The 18,380-nt window shown below is 36.6% G+C and overlaps 3 protein-coding genes across 5 annotated transcripts; 2 read left to right on the top strand and 1 right to left on the bottom strand.

The window, feature by feature from the left end:
• LOC18596213 (ubiquitin-like protein ATG12) lies at positions 525–3,230 on the top strand. Of its 3 annotated transcripts, none has more exons than XM_007024552.2 (6): positions 525–713; positions 866–924; positions 1,714–1,782; positions 1,871–1,933; positions 2,734–2,833; positions 2,989–3,230. In XM_007024552.2, the coding sequence occupies exons 1-5, from the start codon at positions 680–682 to the stop codon at positions 2,791–2,793; spliced, it is 285 nt and encodes a 94-aa protein (XP_007024614.2). In that variant the 5' UTR covers positions 525–679; the 3' UTR covers positions 2,794–2,833; positions 2,989–3,230. The 3 variants fall into 3 exon arrangements, with proteins under 3 accessions (XP_007024614.2, XP_007024613.1, XP_007024616.2); XM_007024551.2 differs by having other exon boundaries at positions 2,992–3,230; XM_007024554.2 differs by lacking the exon at positions 2,734–2,833 and having other exon boundaries at positions 2,992–3,230.
• Positions 5,008–6,318, bottom strand: LOC18596214 (transcription factor MYB114). The gene is made up of 3 exons (XM_018124009.1): positions 5,871–6,318; positions 5,627–5,756; positions 5,008–5,525 (listed from the first exon to the last, which is right to left on the bottom strand). Exons 1-3 carry the CDS (start codon positions 6,028–6,030, stop codon positions 5,216–5,218), a joined length of 600 nt encoding a protein of 199 aa, XP_017979498.1. The 5' UTR covers positions 6,031–6,318; the 3' UTR covers positions 5,008–5,215.
• On the top strand, positions 9,868–13,771 carry LOC18596215 (AP2-like ethylene-responsive transcription factor AIL1). Its single transcript, XM_007024556.2, has 9 exons — positions 9,868–10,364; positions 10,611–11,244; positions 11,337–11,419; positions 11,604–11,612; positions 11,774–11,862; positions 11,993–12,066; positions 12,168–12,218; positions 12,441–12,517; positions 13,010–13,771. The coding sequence occupies exons 1-9, from the start codon at positions 10,205–10,207 to the stop codon at positions 13,570–13,572; spliced, it is 1,740 nt and encodes a 579-aa protein (XP_007024618.2). The 5' UTR covers positions 9,868–10,204; the 3' UTR covers positions 13,573–13,771.

Below are 18,380 nucleotides of genomic sequence, written 5' to 3' on the forward strand. Positions count from 1 at the left end.
TTTGGGGGGGGGGGGGGGGGGGGGGTAGGTAACATCACTTTTAGTAATTTCTTTTTCTCCACTTGCTTATGCACAAGAAGTTAATTTAAAGGTGAAGAATGAAAATGGAAGGTTCTTTCCCATTTTCTCCCTACAATTTTTCTATTTTCATAGCCTGCCTATAACTAAGGATAGAGACCGGATTTAAAAATTACAAGGGTTAATACCGTTTTAGGTTAAAATTAAAATAAATAAATAAATAAAAGAACCATGAAGTATATTAAATTGGGCTCTCTGTGGCAGAAGGTTCTTTCTACTTCCTCTGTTGGTAAAGCTTCGTATGCATTGGGTATAAGCCAAACCATCTTAGCTAGCTAGTTACTCGGTGGCTATCCCCTTCCATTCGTTTTATGTAGGAGACGTGATCTGCTTCTTTGGATTTTGGAATAAAATTCAATTTATTAAACTAAAAAACAAAAATAAAAATAAATTGGGCCCGTTTGGGATTCGACTATAAGGGGTCAAAATCTAATATCCTTAGACATAGGCTTACATTGAGCTCAATTCTGCTATCTAACCTCGGCCCAAGTTTCACCATGGCCCATAGAATATTGGAAACTTGAAATCTACCGTGGAAGTAGCAATTTTCCTTCATCCTTGCTCCGAAATTCATCTGACTCGTGTTTTAGCTCAGGCAACAATGGCAGCCGAGTCACCTACTTCTGTTCGGAAAGGTCAAAACTATGAACCTTACCCTTCTGATTTCGTATTTCGATTTATCAAAATGTTTAGTAGCCTTAAAATTTTGAGTTTTTGAGCTTCTTTTTTTATATAATTAATTATTTTTTCTCAATTTCTTTTATTTGGGTTTTTCAATTTGATGCAGTTGTTGTTCATTTGAGAGCAACTGGGGATGCCCCAATACTAAAGCAAGCCAAATTCAAGGTATTTCTTTGATTTTTATTTGCATTAATTTTAATACCCTCGAGAGGTTTTAGGGGTTCTCCAGTGTAGATTATAGAATAATTTTTTGCGAGAAAAATTGCAATTTTGATCAAATAATAGGATGAATTTATATGCCCATTAGAGTTTTGATCTTAAAAATTAATTCTTGATAGGGATTAAATTATTTTTGGGATGATTTTGTAATTAATTCTTAAATAGATTATGTAAACTGATGGGTTTTTTTTTTTCAATTTTAGGCTTTCTTATTAGAATATGAATTGCATAGAAAAACAATTGGAAGTTTTTTGCAGAAATTTAGCTAGTGTTTTTGTTATGGGCCAGAAATATAATGTAGACAAAGCATCTTGTTTCATACATTCTTAGACATGCTTCGTGTTTTTTATTTCATTGATTTTATTTACAGAATCTGCGGCTTAGTTTTAAATCATGTAAAGCACTTACAAACCAAAGAGCATGTTTTTGATGGCTTAGGGTTGGACTTCGTAACTAGAAGCTTAGTTTAATATGCACACAAATAAGCTGTACGATTTTTAGTTGATATAATGAAGTGTTGGCACTGGGAATGGAGTTTTGCGCTTCAGTGTGAGACCATTCCTTAAATCATGTTCTTCAGTATGCTTTAGTCCAATGTTTCAAGGTTCCATATGAAGTATTATAGATAAACTATGCATTTGAAGCCAGATTTTTTCATTCAAACACTTCTTGCATGTCAGGGTTGTTATTTGCTGAAATGTATGTTTCTTATGTTAAAAACTTTTGCCATGGCAGATACCAGGAACTGACAAATTTGCTAAAGTAATTGATTTTTTACGCCGGCAACTGCACCGGGATACACTGGTAATTGATTTTTGTATATTGTTGTTCTGTCAAATTTATTTATATTTGTTGTTTGCATAGTATTAATTTCTTATCCCTTGTTTTGTAGTTTGTGTATGTCAACAGTGCCTTCTCACCAAACCCAGATGAATTAGTGATTGACCTGTATAATGTAAGTCATAATACTTACACACTCTCTCTTGTTGATGTTAGTTCTGTTAATTATGCTTTTGGGAGTATTTATAGATGCTATATTGTGGAATTGACTTGGTGTGTATTCATTCATAGCTAGATTAGCTTAGAAAATTTACTCATTTGGTGATGCAAAGTGTTGTTGTCAGAGCATTGACGCAACATGTTTTTCATTTATATAATGATAATGACAAAGATCACTATACTTCCAACTTTATGGCATTAAACGTGGGCGTAGCATATATTAACTAATGATTTTGATGGGATCTTTTACTGATTGTCTGTGTTGTCTGCATGTATAGAGAAATTTATTTATCTTAAATCTGCAAATATTGCCCTTTATGTAACATTAATGTTTGGGCCCAGAATGGCTGAATCAGATGAGTTTTCACATGAAATGGTCCATTACCTCACAGACTCAGTAGCTTGGTCTGTGTATTCTGACAAAAATGTTTATTCAAATAAAAAATAGATTCTTATTTACATCTAATGCCTCCACCGTTAGACATTTTGGTTTTTAAGTAGAACCCTTGAAGATTATGACTGCTATCTATCAGCTGCCCCACATTGGAATTAAAATGAAGAGAAATTTTGTTACTCTTTATTTGCACAATTGCTGAAAAATGGAGTGAATTTTTCTGGTGGGGATGATGCCTTTATAGAACTTGCTTGTGTCTCCCAATAAGTTCAATTTTCACAAGCTACATACTTTATTTAATTGCTTAGCTGGTCTTGTCTATGTTTCTCTGTTGTCTGACCATAGCCGCCTTTGCATTGCAGAATTTTGGTTTTGATGGTAAACTGGTGGTTAATTATGCCTGTTCCATGGCATGGGGCTAACTCTCTGTGATGGATTTGCTGAGATAAAACTGTTCATTCTGTAATATCACCTGTTCATTTGTTTCCTTCAATAGCTTTTCAAAAAAAAAAATTGTTTCCTTCAATTCTCCATTATGCAGTCCTCGTAGAACCCTCCTCTTTAATTTTGCTTTTTTCCTCTTTATCTTTATCTCTGAAATAATGGTGTTTCTGTAGCAGATACTAACTTCTTACTTCCACACAAGCAAGGGAATATCATTGGTGGTATTCTGAGCATTCTGATCAAGGAGACATTGATTGAAGCAGCAGTTAATGCGCATCTGTCACTTTGTTTTTTCTTCTTTTCTTTATTGTTGATTTCATTAACATAGCTATACGGTTTGGAGTTATGCATCCTGTATATTCCAACTTGTTCATAATTCAAGTCGAGAAAACTTCTCTTGGTTCACGTGCTTCAAGTACATCCTGTGAATTTTTTCTCTGTTGATTGGCGTCAATTGTTGAATGTGTTTTGATGCCAAGACAAATTGTCCTTGGTTTGCTTGCTGCGTACCCTTGCTCCCTTCAGAAATTATTACTCTTTAGTGCTTCCCATCTAATACTTTATCAAATGCATGCCATGCATCAGAAACTTTATCGAATGTGGTTCCAACGTGTAAGATTGTTGTACCCTTTATGGCTAAAGACTTCATAGCCAGATATACCATTTTAAAGCTGTAGATGATTGTTGAGTAGGAAGTCAGAATTTCATTTACACTTGACCCTCTGGAGCAACCCTAGCAATTTATTCGACATTTATAGCCCAGCACCGGCTCAAGCGATCAGGTTTTGCATTAGGTGGGAACCACTAAAATGTGGGAATCTTTTGTTGTTACGTTTTCATGGTACAGAAGTAAACGGCAATGTGATACACTTGGAGCAGTCATGATTCTGCAATCATGCTACTTCAAGCTGAATAGACCACAAAAGTGGACATAAAAGATGAAAATTTCACGGGGGAATGCAATGTTGCACTGGTTCTCTTCTGCAGTTATTTTGAGACTGATTTGAGGTAATAGAAACCATAAAATCTGATAGGGCAGGACCCACTGCCAAACACCCAGCGTTAGAGAGTTGTGTATCGAGAAAACAGAATGGCATTAAACTAAATCCAAACCTTAATGATTAAGTCCGCACCCGTACAATCTAGCTCCAAAGCAGTTTTGAGATGATGAAGACATATATTCTTTACAAGAATCGGTCAGATATGACCCTTTGTCCTAGCTCAGATCTTCCACTGGCCATTAATTATTTCGTTCGTAAGTTGACCCTGGCAAACATTTTGTCTTCTAATAATGTTTTTGTTGGAATTTTTGGTGCTGGGAATCTGAATTCACAATGAATCACAATAGGACTCAAACGAGACAAAAGGGAATGAGCACATGAGTTCTTTAGTAAATTGGGATGGGAAGAAGTTTTCAGGAGCAAAATGTGTCTCATATGTGTTCTCTAAACATTCCATCAAAACGGTTCAAGTCTCTGCAGAACTGCTTATTTCCAGACATTAAGGCTATCTTCTGATCTGGCCCCAAAAAAGGTTGGGGGGGGGGGGGGGGGTGAAATATGAAAAAGTTGCAAGGTTAAAACAACAGGAATAGATACCCAATATTTCTGTGCAATATATAATCTGTCATCATTGATCTTACGTGAGAAGGTTTGATCAAAGAAGTCCACTTGGATGAGTTGCAGTAGCGTGTATCAGATATGGGTTTGCCTGGCAGTCGGTCGTCGCATTGGTTCAGCTGAATGACTGATGAGACATCAATTCTTCTCAACTAAAGTTATTTTGTTTGCTACCATATGAACGTTTTTTTTGGGATGAAACAAGTCCCTCTTTTTTTAGGCCAAAAGTCTCTTTTTGCTTGGCCTAAATGTATAGCTTTTTTAACTTACATGAAGCTTTTTGTCTCATCAGATTAATCTGATAAGTTATTTTGTCCACAGTATTTCAGACAAATCCTTTTTCACTTTTATTTTAACTCTTTCTTCCCAACCACTTTTTTCATATACAGAAAGAATCTCTACACCCTTTTGAGACCTTCAGTCCAAAAACTACAGTATATAATCGCTTTGCTGTATCCTCCTCATTTGCCTTCCTAATTAATCTCCTCTCCTCTCTCTCTCTCTCTTCCTTTTCTCCTATTTTCTTTTACTTTGGTCTAGAGAGTATTCAGTATCAGCGTGGAGCAAAAGAAAAAACTGAAGGATATTCACTGCATTAAGTGATTGGGACCAATCAAAAGTGTCGTGCCGCACTTTCACTGTTTGAGCAACTAGGAGAGCTGACAAAAAACATGAACCCTGCCAAATTCATGAATAGCTAACAAAGTCTTACAGATTACCTTGGATTGCATTGAATTCATGATCATGGAGATAGGAACAAATCTTGCACCTTCCATAAAGTTCAATTAAAACCCTCATCAACTTCAAGAAATCTGCTCATCCACTCCAAGTTCAGGGGATCCTCATTGGAGAAATCAAAGAACTCATCCACATCAAAGCTGATATTTGAGTCCTCACCTCCCCTAGATGTATTCTCTTCTATCACTTCTTTGGCATTCTCCACTACTCTCTTTTGAGCTTTGCAGCCTTCTCTTGTTGTAGCTCCACTTTGTTTCTCTTTCTGGTTTATTTTCTTGCTCAAATGAGAATTCCAATAGTTCTTGATCTCGTTATCTGTTCTTCCTGGTAACCTTCCAGCAATCAAAGACCACCTGAAAAGAAAGCCATCAGATAAATAAAGCTGTTCAATCCTTAATATCAACCTGGAAGATATTGCAATCATCCAAATTCATATTTATAATTCTGGGTCAACCTGTTTCCAAGGAGTTTATGAAGCCTCAGTATCAAGTCCTCTTCTTGGTCTGATATATTTCCTCTCTTGATGTTAGGCCTCAGATAATTCATCCATCTCAGCCTGCAACTTTTACCACACCTATTTAAGCCTGCCAAAAGAAGAAAGCACACACCCATCAAGTCTTAAATTAATAAAATTGGCTTTAATCAAGGAGTAGGCTATATATATATATATATTACTAGTCACATGAATAATTTGTTACCTGCTTTAATTGCAATTATCTTCCACCTTTTAGCACCATGAACTGCAATAACCTCAGCCAATTTTCTATCTTCTTCTGCTGTCCATGATCCCTTGTTGACTTCTCTCTTAGGGGACACATTTTCTTCCATTTTAATGGTCTCATCTTTCAGAGGAGCCATCGTTTCTTCTGGTTGAGTGCTTTGATCAGAAAGAGAGAGAGACAGAGACAGAGGAATTGGATTGAGGTAGGGAGACGTATGTTACTTATCTAGAGAGATTTTCCGGGTCACTGTGTTATCTACCCTTCTAGGTGTTGGAGAAGAACCTCAACTACCACCTAAATACGTGGACGTATATATATATATGTGTGTGTGTGTGAAAGATAATTTATGAGCTTTCGGCCTTTGCCTTTGGCACAAACCTCATAAAAAGGACATCGATGATGGCTTTGATCATTGAGTAATAAGAATGCTGTAAAGTTTGTACAAGCTGCAGATTCTATACAAAGGCTGCTACTGGACAGCCATTTAAAAAAAAAAAAAAAAAAGAGAGAGTATTTACACAATACTTTATTCATAGTGCGCCTGTGACTGCTTTTAGAAAAAGAAGAAAACGAAAGAAAAGATGACATTGGGCATTGGGTTAAAAGAATGTCTACAAATCAGACGGCTATGGAGTAGTAATCAGATCCCCATGCATTCGCAGTTTGTCATCTAGTTGCAAATGGAGGGTAATTTATCATCTCAACAGTTTTTCTTTAGCATGTGCAAATATATTAAGGTATGTGAAAAGCATTAAGTTTTATGCCAAAAGGTCTAATGACAAAAGGTTAAACCTATGGATAGAGAACTAGACAAGGAGGTGAGTACAATTATTCATATATTAAAGGAGAGATGGATAGTTTTGTCTTTAAAGGATGTGCTTTTCAGAGCCATGAAACAGAAATAATCCTTAATTAAGTGAGTGCATAAAGAATAATTGTCAATAATTGTGACTGGTAATTAGTAGTTAGACTTAGCTAAGGTACCTTTATTATTATTAATTATTTGGCTTTCAGCAATGCTTGGAAGTCTCTGTCTTGACTATGTTCCTAGACCCATATGACCATGGCATGAACAGCTATGCATGCGGCCTATCAAAATAATCCCATGGTAGCTACCTACTTGCTCATCTTGTTCTCCATTTTTGTTTTTAATTTATAACCTTAATATTATGACCAGGAAAGCTTCAAAGATAACCTTCGAATATAAATATAAGTTGATGGAATAGGAATAAAATCTAACGTATGTGAATTTATGGTGTCTTATCCTTAGCTACGTTGACCTCTTTCTCTTCAACTTAATTAACCTATTTCAATGTTTGAGATATAAAAATTAGTATCATGTATACACCAGGAAGAAAGCCACCACACCCAAAATTCTAATTTCTTGGGGAAAACGTTTTAACTATAGCTTTGGTCTTTGATTTCATTCGCATGCGACTATGCGTGAGTCATTACATAAGCAAATTACCAAATTCTGTATCTTTCTGTTTATACTATATTTTCTACTCAAAATTAGCATGTGTCTTCTTATTAAATATAAACGAAAAAGAAGAAAAGGCTTAACCCCAAATTGGAATTAGGTTAGGAGTTAATTTTTATTTAAGGGGTTAGGTGAAAAACAAAAGAAAGTGCCCAGTGATCATCACTAGTTAACTGCTTGGACCAAGAATAAGGGTGTGTGACAGACAAAGTAGATTCAGCTTGCATCTCTTTAGCTAGTATAGCTAATAGTTTGGAACCTTGTGGCATGCTGGATCTTCTGTAATGGATGAATTCAGTCTACAGATTTGCATGGATATATGCTCTTCTTGACTCATAGGAAGAAAGGGAAAAAAATGTTAAATAATAGTAAAGTTCTGTTACTGATCTGAAATCTTTCAATTGATATTATTTTGAGCAACTGATCTGTCACACGCATGACAACATTTTCTTGGTGCCAGTCTCTCCAACACTGAAAGAGAGAAAGATCACATGCGATGTGTAGGGGAAAGAGCAAATATTTCATAATTTATTTAAGTTTGATCACCAGCTACCGAAAAGATTGGATTAATTTGTGATTAAAAGACATGGAATAACTAGAGAACAGAAACTATAGTGTACTAGAGTTTAGTCTGCATAAATCCAAACAAAGATGCCTTTAGTTTTATCTATTTTTAATTAAATATGTAATTGTATGCATTTATGACAAATGCCGATAGGGACCTCTTTTAACTGTGTGTTGAAGATCTTTTGCCCCCTAATCTAACGCCAAAAACATGCATTTCTTTAACGATTATGCCCAGCAAACCAATGGGAATTAGCGCATTAAGATGCTGACGGCAGAACTCTACTTGGACTTGGAAGGAAGTAAAAGATTCCAAGCACATCAGGCATCAGCAATTCTGCAGATGTTGTAGAACAAACTTATACATATAACCTCAAAAAAAACTGTATCAAAAATTAAATTATAGAACCTTTGATATATGGAGCCGTCACAGTAGCTGAAGTTCCATAGTCTTTCACATCCTTTGATCTTCTGAATACTATAATTGTTATTAAATACTAAGTACTTAAAAGGGGTTTCAAATCATATATACATAATTATGAGTCAATTATGTCACGTAACTCACCTACAACAATCTTTTCGAGCCTTTCTTTTTCAACCAACCCATCACTTTATTAATAAAAAAATTCAAAATTTTCAAACAATTGAGGGAGAGAGACAATCCCTGTTGCTTGACTACTCCATACAGGTGGAATGGTAGTGAAGCTACAAACCTTCATCTATAACACAACATATAAGAAAGAAAAGGCAGAAGGCGCGGTATATAGCTCCCATTTGATATTGGACACGTCTTCATTAATGCATTAATGCATTATTTGTCAAACCCTAGGGTAAAGGAGCACATTGATATTTGGAATCATAGCTGCTACTTTTTCAAGGGAATCATATCAAGGATTATAAAATCCTATAGTAGCTTGAATTTATATAATCTCAACGACGCCATGTTGCAATAGACCTAGAGCAAATGATTTTATAATACTAGTAATTAGTCTCTTAATTTGGTATGTCAAATTAAATTAACCACGCTCTTAATTTTTTGAAGAAGTTCTCTAGATTATCACGAAATGATAGGCTTTTTTTAGCTTGCTGCATTGCTGAAGTTATGTGGTTGGGAAGCTCATCTTGTGGATAAGATTGCAATGGCAATAAGAATACTGTAATACTAGTATATAGTATCTGCCGAAATTGAAGTCATTTTCAATCCTAGTCCAACAACAGGATCCTCTGTCAAAACCCTTTTTCTGTTTCTTCTGACTAGTTGAAACAAAGCTTTTCCATTTTCCCATTTCCTCCTATTACTTGGGCTCTTCCTTGCTCATCAGAGATTGGCCCATGATCTTTGGATCCATAAGATCTCTTTTGACATGGACTCCTTGGTGGAGCCCAACTACTTGGACATCAAACTTACCCCAAAGCTCTTTGCCATTTTTTAACCTTGAAGCATTTTGGGCTTCGGTTTTTTTTTTTTTTCCTTAACCTGCCACAGCGGAAGTCTCAAAGCCACCTAGAAACTTACCAAAGCAAAGCACCCATACCTGGTCAGTCTCCAACATGTTCAAAATTTGGCAGCGAGTGACTCTTGACCCTACGCTGCTACTGTACTGTGTACCGCTTGCATTGCATTGCATTTGCAAGCCGCCAGCTTTACGTGGACCAATTGTTGACAAAAGACCTTAAACAATTTTAGCAGAGATTTGCTGCTCTATTTCCCCTAGACCAGGCTATACTCAAATCCTGACGGTCCATCAAAATCCCATTTAATTTTCAATGGACTCATCAGTGTGGGAAATTTAAGAATCCATGGGTGATCGCCGTAGCAAACAGGGGCTAAAAATGCTTTGGCCATATTCCAATTTTCTTCTTTTGTCGCCATAATGATATAATATTTATGTGATGGCCACCTCTGCAAACACTGAGAAGGAAATGAAAGAGAGGCACGAAACCCAACGCAACCATTAGCAAAACAGATGCAGATGCAGATACAGTGCTGAGAATATAAGACGAGAAGAGCTTTGTTTGTGTGAAGAAAGTTTTCTTTTTTTGAAGTTTGAGCTCTTTAAGATCCAAATGCTACCCCCGCACCCAAGTAACAGTGAAAGAGGAGAGAACAACATTACTTAAAGCATTTTTATTGAGAGAGAAAACAGAGAAAGAGAAGAGAGAGGGGGAAGACTCTCTCAATTTTTGTTGTGTTTTTCTAGAGAAGGGTGTAACAAGAAAGTGTAATAGATTGCGTTGATAAAAGGGATTCATCATCATCGTCATCATGAGTAACTGGTTGGGGTTTTCTCTGACTCCACACCTAAGAATCGATGAAAGCTTTGGCAGAGAAGACCATGGAGGTTTCTCTTCCGTCATGCCTTTGCGTTCCGATGGCTCTCTTTATGTTGTTGACCCTTTTCGTCGCTCTTCTAACGGCGCCGAAGGTTTTTGCTTCGTTCTTTATTCTCTAGTATCATTCACCATGGAAATAATACTATGTAGTATATTGGTACTTTTAACTTTGCAGCATGCATGTTTTTGAAATTTAATGGTTAAATTTTTGTTGCATGCGGGAAAAGTGTCTCTTTATTTTCTATCTTGCTCATGTTTGGGGTGTTTATACTTGAAAAGATCTAACAACAAGAAATGGGGACCTCTTTTGCTTTCTTTTCCAACGCCTGATTTTGTAGATTGGAGATATGAAAATAATATTGGCGGTGCAACTGAAAGTGAGGACGGTCCCAAACTTGAAGATTTCTTGGGGTGTTGTTACTCAAACTCTCCATCTGAGGAGACCAAAGTTTACGGCCAAACCCAAGAGGACTCAAACGAGAACATTGTTTCAACTAGAATCAATGTCAATGTAGCACCAAGCTATAACACTAATGGGGATATGGAAGGTGGAGAGACTTTAACAAATCCATCTTCTTTGATCCAAACTTACCAATACAACGAAAACCGTCAAACCCTAATGGCAAGTGACAACCTCCAACAGTGTGACCCTAACCATAACCATAACAATGGCATGAACCATGTGCCTTTCGAGAGTGCAACTTCGGTTTCAGGGTTCAAATCCTGGTTGAGACAAACGCCATTTTCTGATGGGAAAGCTTCTAGTGAAGCAAGTAATCATTGCAACTTTCAGACACTCTCTCTTACCATGACCCCAAGCTCCCAAAATGGGACGATGGCTGCAATTGCACCATTGGAAGGGGTTGATAACCGTAAACGGCCTGTTGGGAAGAGCCTCGCCAGAGAACCAGTTCCTCGCAAATCTATCGATACTTTTGGTCAACGAACTTCTCAATATCGTGGTGTTACTAGGTATTCTACCTTTTGACTTTCTTTGTTATCCGCCTTTCAAATATGGAGAATTAAGTTGTTTTTGTTCCTTTTTGATATATTGTTGTTTAAAGGCATAGATGGACCGGAAGATATGAGGCTCACTTATGGGATAATAGCTGTAGGAAAGAGGGACAAACAAGGAAAGGGAGGCAAGGTGAGACTTGAGAGGAGCATAAGATTCATTTCAATAATAACTGTTGTTTTTCTTTTTTCTTTTGTGGTTTTTGTTTATTGATTCTTTATTTTTATTTTTTCATTTTTTTGGTTCCTGGAAAGAATATACTAATGCTTATGTTTCTTTCACTTTCCTGGTTCTCCCGTCCTTCGATTCTCTGCAGTTTATCTTGGTAAGTGAACTCCCATATCCTTTTGCCTGTCTCTTCTTTATTAAACATTTAAATGATTTTTAACTTTTTATGGAGTATGTAACTAGAAGAACAAAGAACATTGGGTTCTGTGCAGTTTTTTTTAATCGTTTATTCTCTTTGTGTAAAATTTCGATGATCAGGGGGTTATGATAAGGAAGAGAAAGCAGCAAGGGCTTATGACTTAGCTGCTCTGAAGTATTGGGGTCCAACAACTCATATAAATTTTCCTGTAAGTTCGTAGCTGAACTACAATGTTCTTTGCATTGGGTTTCTACAGTTTATCTTATGGGTCAAGTACCAGCCAGAATCATTTATATATTATTTATCGTACTGTATAAGAAAGTATACTGTCCTTTTAGTTGAGTACTTACGAGAAGGAGCTGGAAGAGATGAAGAACATGACCCGTCAAGAATTTGTAGCTCATTTGAGAAGGTACAAGTCTTTTACATTTAAATTCAAAGATAAAGGAAAAGAAAAAGGACTGACAGACAAAGGAAGTTGTAACATTGATTAACATGTTACTCTTTTGACAGGAAAAGCAGTGGTTTTTCGAGAGGAGCTTCAGTGTACAGAGGAGTGACAAGGTAATGGCAAGAAAACGACCTCGATGATAAAGTTTCCATTATTTACTGCATTTTGCAGCCTTTTCAATTATAATAGACAATAATAGGCAAACATTATTATATAAATTCAGATGATCTCAGTTCTCAAATGCGTATACTTGGTACGTTATTTTAAATGCCATCCAACTTTATGTCTATCAATATTTCCTCTTACGTGTCAAGCTCTCTTCTTTCTCTGTGTAGGCACCATCAGCATGGAAGGTGGCAAGCTAGAATAGGAAGGGTTGCTGGAAACAAGGACTTGTACCTTGGAACATTTAGTAAGCTTCAGTTCCTCTTTTTCCTTCTCCTTTTAACTTTTGGTTCATTGTTTAGAAATTGCCATGTCTCAACATCTCTCATAATTGTTCAATTAGTTCAGTTATTATAGACTTTGAAGTTAATGATTATAGGTTTCAGGATTGATGGTAGAAATAATTTGAAGACCTAGTTCAATTGGGTTAATAAATAGTGTCATCCGAGTTGGGAACCATTTATGATAGAATCAGATCCAGCTTATCTTCAATTCCTGCATTAAGTTTCTTGAACTGTCCCACCAGTTCATGTCAGTGTTTCTTTTATTTTTTTTCCCTTGCAATGGCCTTTATACTGCACAGCTAGGTAATACAGGGACATGCTTTGATGAAATTGGCAGCTGGATTATAATTTTGTCCTTCACTTTTTATCCATAAAATTTAATGTAGTTAAGCTGTCAATTCCCAAAAAATCCAAACTGTGATATGCAATAATATAACTTATGTTATACATTATAGGCACACAAGAAGAAGCAGCTGAAGCTTATGATATTGCTGCAATTAAGTTTAGGGGGACAAGTGCTGTAACCAACTTTGACATAAGTAGGTATGATGTAAAGAGAATTTGCTCAAGCTCTACTCTTATTGGGGGTGACCTTGCAAAACGCTCACCAAAAGACTCTGGCCCAATTGCTCTCGAGGATTATAATTCGTGTTCTTCATCAACATCAGCTCACCCGCTTCTAGCTATATCAAACGGTGAAGCATCTCACGAAGTGGCTGACATGGTTTGGAATGCAAATTCAGATGATAATCAGCAGCATCAAGGTAGTAACACTAACAATGACGCATCCTTGGCAACTTCAAATGGCCGTAATTCCTCTAACCCCCAAAGTCCAAAATGCTCAGTTGGATTAGCTAGTGAGTTTGGCATTGGTGGAGACTACTCTCAAGGCTACTTCTCATTAGAGGGTCCAAAGTTTGAAGATGGCAGCAATGGGACTGAAAATTCAAATGAAAACCGGCTGGGGAGTTTGGGTGTGGTTCATCAGGTTCCAATGTTTGCGCTTTGGAACGAGTGAGTCAATTGTTTAAGAATTTGAGAGGCACTGATTGATGATAGAGAAGTGGCTTGGTTTCAATATAGAAAACTAGAAAGAGGGTAGGATATGTCACACAGAATAGAATGGATTCAATGTTCTTTAGGTGTTTTGGTTTCAATATGAATTCACCGTTCTCTACCTTATCAAAGTAAAATGGAAAGATGAGGCCTTTAGTTCGTTAATTTTGCTGTCTTGATGACCCCATTTTTTGACATTTATAGCGTTAATGCCAGATTACCTAACTCTCAAGAAAACTTGGGTGATTTTCATGGCATCCTAATACACCCTGGCGAGGAATCTAGCGAAATTGAAAGCAATGGAATGCAGAGCTTGAAGGGAAGGACATGTAATAGCAGAGATGCTATCTGATGATCCACCAATTATTGTTCTGTTTTTTATTTTTATTCTTTTGTTGGCTTTGAATATTTTTAAATTTCTTCTTAATTAAACAATTGGATTTTTTGGCGTAAAAAGGACAAAATTTAAAAAGCAACGGCAGAGAAAAACCAAAGGATCGCCTGGTGGAATGCTCAAATTTCATTTCTAATGCCATTCAGCTAGCGAAAGGTCCTTTTCTGTCGCAAAACAATCACAGGCTCACAGCACAAATGCCACAGTGCTTGTAGGCAGAGTAACAGCTAGCAGGCGGGCCGGCCAGCCAGCCTTTGCTTGTCTAATCTGAATCTTTCAATAATTGTACCAGAATCTGGGATTGATCTCGCCTTCACCGTAAATATGGTCAAGTGGAGGGTAAGTGTTCGAAAGAACAGGGTAACAGACGATTAGTCCTGATGTATTATTAACCTCTTGCGAGGGAAAGGCAACTATTGTTCATGGTTTATGAGAAGGAAGATGGGCAAATTCAAGTTGCTGATATATGTTGAGTAAAAGTCAAAACTGGATACCTACTTTGACTCAATATTAACATTTTGTTTTCCAGTGGGACTGGCTTTGACTCCTTTGAGAATCCAAGAGAGAGAAATTAAGCTAAGGGGCATGCGGTGTGCCTTAACTTGCGTGCCTTGTGGCTTTATTCTTCTCTCTGTGCGGTGAAGTTAGCTCTATTTTGTGTATGGACAAAAGAGAGAGAAAAGCAACAGGTTAGCCTTGTTCATTGCTAGTCCCACCCCCACGCCCTCTTGCAGCTACGCTATTTCACCTCCAACCAGGCGACAAAAGCTCTTCTAATGTGGGTTCTGGCTGGCTCCTCTGATTTTTGCAACGTTGGGGAAACATTGAAATCACCGATGTTTTGTCCTACTGTACCAAAGAATATATATATATATATATATATATATATATATATAAACAGTTAATGTATTTTTAACTCCTTTTTTTCATATTGTTTGAAGCTGTAATTTTGTACATCGAGTGCATGAGGATGAGATGGATAGCAATATTGCCAGAGTAGGAAGATGGGAAATATAGGGATTTCGTTGATTTAGTTTGGCATACCAAAGTTGGAGAATATGTACGGATTGAGAGAGTGTTACAGGCGGAAAATTTAGGGATAGATTCGGGGCAGAAGGGGGATCTACATAAATCTAGCAGAAAAAAAAAGACCTGGCAGACATTTCCCCATTCGCGGTAGAGGAAGAAGAAGAAGACAAAATCCGCAGGACAAGATACTTCATGCAGAGACATTTCCCCATCATACTGTCCCCAAAACCAATCTACAACCTGTAACATCTATGTGAATCTAAGTAGATTGTAGAGCTAGAGCTAGCTAATAGTGCCAGATGAAACGGAGTTCTGTTACATATATACACCTAGGTTTAGGGGTGTAAGGTTGTAGGGCTAGGATTCTAGGTATAGCCGTGTAGGGTACTTTCATTTTGCATGGTTTCGTTATTATCTGTTGACATTAGTAAGGCTTTAGCCAGCTATGGGTGTTACTTGCTTTGTGCTTTTGGTACTGATTTTGACAGGTCATGGCCATGGCATGCTAATAGTATTATAATAAAAATTGAGTGAAACCCATTTGGCCATTTTGTTTTTACTCGACTTTTTTTTTAGGGGGGCGGGGCGTGGTGCATTGTCCTGTTGACATTCATGATGAATATAAGAATTAGATAAGATTGATTGTTCTCAATTATGCACTAATTGACCTTTGAGAGCTACTTGGAAACCAGCATTTCCAACTCAGACGTCAGAACCCTTGACTCAGATTTCGAAATCGGTAACAAAAAAAGCATGGAATATATCGTTTCCATTGCAAAAGGATTAACTGGGTTCCAACTTGATAATTCAGTTGATATATCTTCAATTAGTAATTACTCATCCACTAATCCTGTACAATTTGAGAAAAATGCATGCAAGAGAGCAGTAAGCATAAACCTGACTCATGTTGCTTAAATAATAAAAGGAAAAAAAAAATTAATTTGTTTGGTTTGATTTTTTTTAATTTATTTATTTTTTAAAAATAAAAATTAAACCAAACATGAATTTTAAAAACTTCTTCACAAAAAAAATAATTTTTTTTAAATAAAATTTTGAAAAAAAAAAATTCTTTTAAAAGCTCCTATGAAAAGCTTTTTTTTTAAATGTAAGATAATTTTTATTTTTATTTTAAAAATATTTTTATTTATTAAAAATAATTACAATATTATTTTTTTAAAAAAATACTTTTTATGATAATTTTAATCAAAATTATACTTATAAAAAATTTATAAAAAAATTTACCAAACAACTTTAATTTAATTTTAAAAATTATTATTTTTCATAAAAAAATTTATAATAATTTTTAAATTAAAAAAAAAACAAAACTAAACAACAAATTCGTAATTGTTCGAAGGACAAAATTCGTAATTGGTCCAAACAACACAGTGCCACGAATCATTAACCAACGGATAAAAGGCATCCAAAGTCCAAAAAGCAACAAATTCGTAATTGGTCCAAGGACAAAATTTCCTTCTTATAGACACCTCGCATGCCCTTAGCCAGTTACTGAATACAGGCATCTAATAGAAAACATAACATCGATTTCCAAGGCACTTGTTAATCATAATGCATATCTATGAGTTTGCCTTCAAAAGATGGTAGTGGAAGAAACGCTTTTGGCCCATCCCTCCATTTATTTTCTAGTCCTTGGCTGTCTCTGCAATTCCAACACCTTCACAAGCTGTCTCTCTTTCTCTCACATACAAAATATTTAACATATATGAATGAACGAGCCAATGAGTAAAACTTGGATATGCAATGACGCGTTTGCCATTGACATAATGAAACAATAACATCGCTTTCCAGGTCTTTACTGGGGTCAAGGCTTGTGCGAAGGGGCCACTTATGAGACAAGAGCAACCCCTTTGCCTCAGATCCTTTGGGTTTTTCCTTTCTTTTTTTTTTCCCCTTCTTTTGGGGTCAATTTCTAAGGGGGTAAAGGACAGTTTTTGTGCTGACAAAATGTGGAACACTGTAAGAGACTGCGGTGCTGCGGCTGATGACACTGGATCCGGCCAAACATGCTTCTTGCTCTAGCTGCACAACACTATGCCCCAAAGGGCTGCTCCTGCTCCTGCTCCAGCTCCATCTCTCTCCCACGTGACCATGCTCTTTTTCAAAGGGTAACCTTTCCCTGCTCAACATAGTCAAAAGTTCAGTGAATCTTGCTCAGATATCAGTCGAAAAAGGAAAAAGAAAATTGAAATCGACAAATTTATGTATATGTATTCTGAGTTTCTACTTCTAATGTACAATTTCTATTTAGTAGTATACAAAGAAAATTCGACCACTTAAAATGGCTAAGCCAACATTGTTGGTACATTTAACTTGTTTTGGGCTTGCCTTCCAACCTATTGGCTGCAAATGCGGGGTGTTCAGCCCACTCTTCACTCATTTCCAGCTCCTCTCCCAAACCCAAGTCCAGGAGACTGCCTGTGCCCACAGTCCCAGGCTTCAGAATCAACTCTGTTCATCTTCACTCACCCGTCGACCTAATTATATTTTTGTTTTAATTGGATAAGATATACGAATATCGCTAAACTATCTCATAATAATTGTTCAACAGCTTAGCATTGATTTTTTGTAGTAGAAGCAATGGATCTTACTTCCATCAAAGAGATTGCAAGTTTAACTAACCATAAATCACAAAAAGTTGCATATCTTTCATCACAATGATCTCACTTCATCTAAACCATCAAACAGATTCGTTTTCCTCCAAAACAACCCAAAGAGGAAACATGCAACATAACATAAACTGCACAAGTATGACTTGATTCTTTCTTGTACTACTCTCATACATTTGAAATCCGATATCGATAAGCGTTTCAAACAAATCTAAGGTCAAGTGCATTATTATGTTCTAAACTTATATAAAAGTGGGTCCTTGACATACAGAGCCAGCACAGATTTTTCTTCCTTTGGAACTTATTGATATGGGAATTTCTTATGCGTGGGAAAAGAGCAAGAGACCTCCTAGTGTATGTCCCATACCAAATAGAGAAATAGATTGGTGGGGCAATGGGCATGTCACCCAATTTGGGCTGATTTTTATAGGGTAAAACCGAGGATCTAATTACTTATGGACCCTGGTTTCACACCCTGAAGTCCAAAAAACGATGATTAAACCCAAGGAAATGGGTCCACGTAATCCTGGCTCCTTGAGAGGACAGAAACAAAAGAAGAAAAAGAAATCTATCATGGCCGTTGACAACATATCAACCAAATCTTTTATATCTCTTCGTTTCATTTGTGTTTATTTTGTTTGTCCCATTTATCTCTGTCCTCTAAAGGAGAAGGGTAGACAGGTCTCAAGATTCTCTCTCTATGTAAATCAATCACCCAAAATT

Source organism: Theobroma cacao, chromosome 6, assembly GCF_000208745.1.
Source record: "Theobroma cacao cultivar B97-61/B2 chromosome 6, Criollo_cocoa_genome_V2, whole genome shotgun sequence".
Classification (NCBI taxonomy): domain Eukaryota; kingdom Viridiplantae; phylum Streptophyta; class Magnoliopsida; order Malvales; family Malvaceae; genus Theobroma; species Theobroma cacao.

Coding starts and splice junctions, on each gene's coding strand:
- LOC18596214 (XM_018124009.1), bottom strand. CDS start 6,030: ATGGCTCCTCTGAAAGATGAGACCATTAAAATGGAAGAAAATGTGTCC. Junction 5,757..5,870: donor GATAATTGCAATTAAAGCAG/GTAACAAATTAT, acceptor TTCTTTTGGCAG/GCTTAAATAGGTGTGGTAAA. Junction 5,526..5,626: donor CATAAACTCCTTGGAAACAG/GTTGACCCAGAA, acceptor CTTTCTTTTCAG/GTGGTCTTTGATTGCTGGAA.
- LOC18596213 (XM_007024552.2), top strand. CDS start 680: ATGGCAGCCGAGTCACCTACTTCTGTTCGGAAAG. Junction 714..865: donor ACCTACTTCTGTTCGGAAAG/GTCAAAACTATG, acceptor AATTTGATGCAG/TTGTTGTTCATTTGAGAGCA. Junction 925..1,713: donor TAAAGCAAGCCAAATTCAAG/GTATTTCTTTGA, acceptor TTGCCATGGCAG/ATACCAGGAACTGACAAATT.
- LOC18596215 (XM_007024556.2), top strand. CDS start 10,205: ATGAGTAACTGGTTGGGGTTTTCTCTGACTCCACACCTAAGAATCGAT. Junction 11,245..11,336: donor CAATATCGTGGTGTTACTAG/GTATTCTACCTT, acceptor TGTTGTTTAAAG/GCATAGATGGACCGGAAGAT. Junction 12,219..12,440: donor GTGTACAGAGGAGTGACAAG/GTAATGGCAAGA, acceptor TTCTCTGTGTAG/GCACCATCAGCATGGAAGGT.